At 25.3% G+C, this 7703-nt stretch overlaps 1 protein-coding gene across 7 annotated transcripts in view; it reads left to right on the top strand.

Annotated features, from left to right (window-relative positions):
* Positions 1–5802: 5802 nt before the first annotated feature.
* LOC145849251 (uncharacterized) overlaps positions 5803–7703 on the top strand; it is a 46016-nt gene continuing 44115 nt past the window's right edge. For all 7 annotated transcript variants that reach the window (XM_082954392.1, XM_082954394.1, XM_082954393.1 and 4 more), the window contains exons 1-2: positions 5803–5948; positions 6932–7026. In XM_082954392.1, coding sequence (XP_082810518.1) covers positions 5883–5948; positions 6932–7026 — 161 coding nt within the window. In that variant the 5' untranslated portion in view covers positions 5803–5882. The remainder of the gene's footprint in view (positions 5949–6931; positions 7027–7703) is intronic.

Below are 7703 nucleotides of genomic sequence, written 5' to 3'. Positions count from 1 at the left end.
TGCCCCCCTTCAAATTGTATTTACAGCCACCGGCGCAATTACACTGATTTTTGATTGAATTACTTTTGTTTAAAATCCTTTGATTATGTGACTTGATTAATCTCTCCAAATTCGCCATACATGAATAACTGATTCGCATATTATGTTTGTTAAATATCTTTGATAATGGGTTATTTTTGTTGAAATGTTTTTTTACTAGATTTATGAATTCTCTGCCGATGTTTGTTTTAACTGAAGTACAGAATGGTGGATTATACCAAATTATATTTCGCTTTCTTTTACTTTTATTGGTCGTTTTGTTTTTTTGCTCCGTTGGCTGTAAATACAATTTGAAGGGGGGCAATTGCCGGTCAGAGAACATTATTTACAAGGCAACAGTTAACTCTGACCTTGAAAAGAAGTTCTACATCGGCCTATGCTCCACTCAATTCAGATTTCGGTATGCCAACCATAAAAAATCCTTTAAAGGTGGTGTATACGAAAATGAAACTGAGCTTTCGAAGTATGTTTGCGGCCTTAAGCGCAAAAACATTGATTTTAAATTAACTTGGGAGGTGATAAAAAGAGCACAGCCAATAGCAGATGGTAACAACCCTGTTTGTAGGCTGTGCTTAAAAGAATCAACAGCCGTTATGTATGCGTTAAAAAAGGAAGGTTGTTTAAATAAGCGAAGCGAATTTATATCGTCTTGTCGACATATAAAAAAGCTTCTTTTAAAACACAACAAATTTTGAAGCATTTTATAGTCAATTAACTGTTGTTTTCGTTAATTTTAGTTGTTTAATTAGTTAGAAGGTAGATCGATTTTTGTACTGAATATTTGTAATGTACAATATTACGTCATACTGTTTTTTGTTTTTTTGCATAACTTTTGTATCTTTGTTTAGTACAGTGCTTTGTATTTTGAATTTAACTGGCTGATGATCAAAGCTTTATGAAAAATTAAAGCTTTGTGAAACATATGTTCCAGAATTTTTAAAATCGCCATTTGAATAAATTATTTAAAAGCCCTTCAAGTGGGCTCAGTTGAAAGTGTTTACGTTTAAACATTAACCTTATTTTATATATATATGAATTTTAAATTAAGTGAATGAATTTCAGATTTTGTAAATGGTTTATTTCTGACACTATTCAAGTACCTAGTCTTGAGAAAAAAACAAAATAGTATAAAAGTATTTTATAGTCGCTTGATTTAAGAAAATGTGTTTTATTTTTGCAGACAAATGAAAAAAAAATTATATTTGTCTGCAAAATTTATAACTTAGTATTTTAATTAAAAATTGTAAATTTTATGTAAGAAGATAGAGAATACTTTACTTTTAAAGATACCTATGTGATGACAATTTTTCATTTCAAAATTGCATGAAATTTACTTTTATGTTTAATAAAATAGTTTTTAAATGACAAACAATGTGTAAAACAGCTGATAGAATAGTAAACTAGTTTTGTTTTTGAGTAACAAAAGTAAGAAAAGCCTGAAATAAGACATCAGTATCATTTTTAAAGGGCGAAACATGTTTTTGTGCTTTTGAAAAACATTTAAAAACTTGATAGTAAATAAACTAAATACTAACAATTAAAATCAAAATCCATTAATTCTTTTAGTTATAATTGAGTATTTATAAAAATTAACATGTCATATGTACTACACATTCGTTTTAGCAATCTTAATTTGTTGCCTAGATATAAATATAGTTTTATGAACGTTCAAAATTACAAGCTAATGGTGGTTAATACAGATCCTAGCAAAGCAAGTTTTGCTAGAATTTATGATAATAAAAACAATTTTCTCAGTACTTTTCTTTATTGAACTAACATATGGTTACCTGTGGTCAGCAAGTTAATACAGGTTTTTGAAGTTTTGTACTAACTTACCTACTTTATCTTCTATTCTTTTCTTGCAGTACTTATTATATATATTTTTTTTAAGGTAGAAAAACATTAAAATCACTCTCCCCTTGTCAACTATAAACATTTTCTGAAGGTCAAGCGCGTGAGTTTGAGCTCATCATGTGTTATTCCATCTGCCCTATCTTTAAATTTATATAGAAAAAAAAAACCTTTTAATTAGAGATAAAACTAAATCTATACTATAATCTTAGACAAGACGTTAAAAGGTATCCGTGGTATATAATTCGATGACCAAAAGGTTTTTTGTGCGCCATGTCATAGGACAATATATTTTAAATGTCATTTTTTGTTGTTTAATAAGCTATAACTAATTCAAAAAAAAATTATCTATAAACAAAAAAAGCGGAACTTTTAGTTTTAAATCACCAAAATAAAAACTAATCCTAAACCTTTATTGAAAAATCCTTCCTTGGTAATTACCTAGGATGATGTTGCACCAATATCAAGCAGAAATTATATTAATTGATGTCTTTCTTGACTATAATTTTAGGCTAAAAATCAATGTTTTAAGCCTATTATGTTTCATCTAAAAAAATGCTTTGTTTTAAACAAGCTATATAAATACATAGTAAGAATTAAATTATTATTAATTAGAATATTTAATCAGTTTCATTTTACAATGTTGTATTAGATATGATTGCTTTACATTATATAATAAAAGCAATTAAATATTAAGTTTTTTTAGTTTATGATATATAAGTTTCATTTTATTTATGTATTTTTAAAATATTGATTTTTAGCCTAATAATAAGATTAAAAAATACGTCAAATATAATTTAGTTTCAGCTTGATATTGGTGCGACATTATCCTAGATAATTATCAAAACCTCTGGTGACCTGTTATTTGGCAAACACTCACAAAGTTAAAATATCAACTTTAAAAACCACAAAGTGTGGGAAAATCATGAAGGTCAAATCCCTAAGTAAGTATACGGCCAACGTTACAACAAAAAACGCATCAACAATCCAATCATGTGATCACTGCTCTCAGTGTGAACTCACAATCAGCTGTTGCAAACTCAAATAAACCAATATCTAAAAGAAATTATTAAGTTCTATAAAAAAACTAGAATAAAGAAATACTGTCCATAGGTAAAAAGAGATACTGTTGATTTTACAGAAATCAATGGAACTGTATTAATTTGTTTAACACAGAAAAACATATGTTAGTTCAATAAAGAAAAATACTGTGCAAATTTTGTTTATTATAAATATATGGTGCTCTTACAGTTTTATGACTATACTAAATATTTTATGTACACTGACATTACTAATTCTCCCCTCTTATTTAATTTTGAGAAATTTGTTACATTTTTTGTGGTTGCTCTTGTAGAGAGGGCAACAAGAAAAATGTAAATGATCATAAAAATCAAAATATAGGGGAGGAGTCGGTGTGGAGCCCATGGTCAATATTGGTATTAATGCAGGGTTCATGCGCGTCAGGCTAAATCAGTCTAAGTCAGGCTAAATCAGTTTTTTTGAAAAAAGTTGAAAAACGTCAGGCTAAATCAGTTTTTATAATTAAAAATTTGAGAATCTCAGTTTTTCTCAGTTCAAATGCTTGAAAACTTTTGATAAAATAAAAAATTAATCTTTTGAAAATCAGATTGAGATGTGAATTTATTTCTAAATAAAGATTTAGTTATTAAAGACAAAATCAGTCCGTATTTGTAAAAATAAATACTTAAAACCTTTTGTTGAATCTCAAAAAAAACTTTCATTATTTTGTTTTTCCTAAATTATATACGTCTAATTATGAAAATTCATAAAAAAAATACAGTTTAAGCATTACAGTTTAGTTAAACAACTTAGCTGTTTGTTTGAATTTGTTTACATCAGTTATGTTTTTCAGAGCTTAGTTGGTTGAACTGTTTTAATTTCCAATTTAAAGGCTTTATACCAAATACTTTTTAGATTAAAACGCTTAGCATTTTATTCATATATTTACTGTTTGTTTTAAGTTATTAGAGATATTCACAACACTAAAACTTAGCTTTAAGATATAAGTACTAAGTTTTGTGGGAGTACAAGTTTTAGGTACAATTCATTTTTCCATGCAAGAACAAAACATTAAAGGTTTTTTTTTTAATTTAAATTTTTAAAATCTGATATGATATTAACAATCACTTTATTTATTTAGAGTTTAGGATTTATAATTGTGTATCAATTTTAAGTATTAGTCAAAGTACTATAATAAACACTACAATGCACATTGTTTTATTATAAATCTCTGGTTATAATGTTTTTACTTAGTGCTTAATTAAATTAAACAATTGTGTTTAGTAATATATATTTAATTTATACACTAGTAACAGATTAGATATAAAACTTATTTTACAACTTGTCACTGAATTTGTTATGTTAAGGGCATAGGGGGGTCAATCACCCCTTTCCTAATTTAGTCTTATTTTATTGAGTTGTAACTAAGCTATGAGTTGCTTATTGCAGATTTTTAAAGCTCAAAATATTTTTGAGATCAAGCTGGTTGAAGTCAGAGACTACATTAGTACAAATCAAGACCCCCCAATACCTAAAATGACTTCTAAAGGGGATTTTCCTTACTTTAAAATGTGTCAGGCTAAATTGGTCTCAGTCAGGCTAAATGAAAAAAAAATTCGCGCACGAACCCTGTTAATGGGTTAAAATAGGGTGCTTTTTAAACTTAAAAATAAAAAGAAATTGAAAATTTTTTATCTATGTATAATTACTTTTTAAGTTTTTATTTTTATTTTTCATTATTGTTTTAAAGTTAGCTCAAAGTATTAGTTACAATTAAATGGGTTGCAGCTTGATGACCAAAAGGTCTTTCTCCACACCAATCCATTGACCTTAGTTGTTAGAGTGAACACTTTTTTTCTTTCTTTATTACAGTTTTATAATTAACTTTTATACCTAAGCGAAAAAAAACATTTGAACTTTTAATTTACTAGATTTTACATTTCTTTTTAAAAAACACAAAGTTACAACTTATTGCATACAAAACTCAGTTCCAGAAGCTTTAAATTTTTATGATAAAATAGCTGCAAAACTTATGTCAGAAAATTGCAGCTAAAGTTATCAGAAAGTTGATTAACGTAATAACGGTCCTCCATAGGAATTTTAAAGCTGTACAGTGTACACTTAAAAAATTCCATTGTGATGTGTTCCACCATATAGTAAAAAGAAATAGTATTTGTTGAAGAAAAATAAAATGCATTTCTTATAATAAATTCTATTTCAAGTAAAAATTAATTTATTTTAATTATTTTGAAGCTTTTCTTTGATAAAAAAGTTGACTACTTGACAATTTTATTTTAAAAGGATTTAAAAAATATGTTTTTTATTCTCTTCTTTATAGTCCACTGTCAGTCAACATAATAACATATTTAATATTGATTTGATATTCTTTGAGTATGCCTTATAGTATAGATCTATTACTACACCCTCTTAAACCAGTACAAGTTTGAGTTCTTCTTAAAAGAGTTATTTATACATCTAACACAAATAGACACTGTTTTTAATTTTTATTACAAAGGCCTTAGTTTCTCATGTTTTACAATAAACCCTTAAATCCTACCACTATATCTAAAACCACCTTCTGTAAAACTTTTTTATCTAAGAAATCTATCAAAGAAAACATATGTAATTATCTGTCAGGCAAAAGTCATGACTTAAGTGTGCTGTAAGAAAAGCATAAAGGTTGAATCGTATCACTTTGATTAACAGACAATATACTTTTGGTAGACTTTATGTTAGTCTAAGAAATTTAGATATTTTCTAGAAAATTAAAGTTAATAATTGCTGAAGCTTAATAATATATAGTAGTTTTTTTTTACAACTTTTGTGTGTCAACATTAGTTTTTCTAAATAAATTCGTTTACAAACTTGCTATAATAATTTTTATATAGTTGACAGATTTAAACCAAATAAATGAAAAAAAACTATATGAGAGTTTTTTGTTGATAAACAAACAAAATTAGTTTTATTAAACTATGTCTGCAATTAAAAAATGCAATGTTTACCTACCTAATGGAAAAAGACTTGAAATAAAATTACAGGTGAGTAAAATTTTAGATCTAATTTGTTAATGTAAGATATTAATATCACATTTTTGAATTCAAATGTTCCTTTAAAAAAATTATAATACATAAGTTCTCTTCCTGATAGTAAATTTCTAAGAACTTTGGCTCTAGATTTACATTTAATTTTGATGCATTTTATTAAAAAATTCCTAGGCAACTTCATAAAATATTTTATTTTTTTAAATAAAATTATCAATATTTGATTCTACTCTTAGTTTGTTATCAATTGTACTGATATAGGAATGTATAATTTTTTGTAATTTACTGTAAAATAAAAACAAAAAAAAAACTTATATTAATTGTAAACCCATGAAATGTTAACTTCATTACTAAATTTAGTAAATATACTGAAATATAACTTTATTGTAAACTTTAGTGTTTTTTTATGATGTGCCTGTTTAATTTTCTTTTAATTAGTTATATACTTCATTTTAGATAAGACGATAACAGAGTTGCACAAAAAATCTGGAATCCTGGAAAAACCTGAAATTTGAGATATCTTGAAAAAAACTGGAATTTTGAACAAAAATAATAAAAATCTGAAAAACCTAGAATTTAAAAAAAAATTTACATGTAAAGTAAAGAAATTTTGATTTGAAACAAAAAAAATATCATATTGATAATTTTTTTTGTTATCATTAATTTTTTATTTATCGAAATAACTTATTTAAAATAGCTTTACAGTTTCTTATCAATGTTGTTATACTAACTAAGACAGTTTTTTACCTTAAACTTAATTTTATACGAAACATAGACCCAAAAACTTGTACTTTTGAAATCTGAAAGAAATTTTAAAAAACCTTTGGCAACCCTGAATAATCGAGTCCAGTTAAAGTCATATAACTTTATTTATAGGTTAAAGCTCAGGTTACTTTTTGTTAGTAACAATATAAGTATTAAATTTAAACTTGTTAAACATAATTTAGAAATTATAAATAGTTAATCAAATTAATTTACAGTCAAAGCATACTGGTAAGGATTTAGTGGATATAGTTTGTTCTTACCTTGGTCTAAAGGAAAAAGATTATTTTAGAATTATGTACAATGTGGATGGGTAAGATTAGTTTGTTTAATTGTGAATACTGATTTAATTTAATTTTTGTAACATATATTTATTTATAATTTATCTAGATTATTTAACTCTTTTTTTATATAGCAAGCTATATTTTTTGTCATTACTTGTTTACTGTTATAAGTTTTTACATAATTTTAATTAACATTAATAAAGCCTTATTTAGTTCTTACAATAGAATGGTAAAATATTTTACTATTAGCTTCCTAATATCATTGTAAAAACTCTTTTTTTTTGCATTGTATACACAACAATGTACGATTCATTTTAATCATAAAGTTTAATGGTTTTAGAGTTCATGTGCATAACACAATATTAATAATCAAGAAAAAATATTAAAAGTGTTTATTACTTGAATATTTTGTTAGCATTTGATTTACTACTCAACATATAGATTGTTTATATTTTCTGCAAATAAATGGTTTAACTTGTTTATTTAGTTTTAAAGCATAACTTAGTCTTTAGAGTTTTACTTCATCATTTATATGTTTTGAGCTTTCTTTCTTTGTTTTATTTTTTTAGTTTTAATGTTTCAGTATATTATATCTTAAAATATGTTTGTTATGTAAGATGAAAAATTACATATTTAAAAATATTTTACTTTTACATTATTTTTCTGTTATTTTAGGCTTATGTAGATTTATTTTCAACAATACTTG

The sequence above is a fragment of the Thalia democratica genome, chromosome 1, assembly GCF_965202585.1.
Source record: "Thalia democratica chromosome 1, ktThaDemo2.hap1.1, whole genome shotgun sequence".
In the NCBI taxonomy this organism is placed as follows: Eukaryota; Metazoa; Chordata; class Thaliacea; order Salpida; family Salpidae; genus Thalia; species Thalia democratica.
Note: the sequence above shows the minus strand (reverse complement) of the source record. Positions and strands in the feature narration are given on the sequence as shown.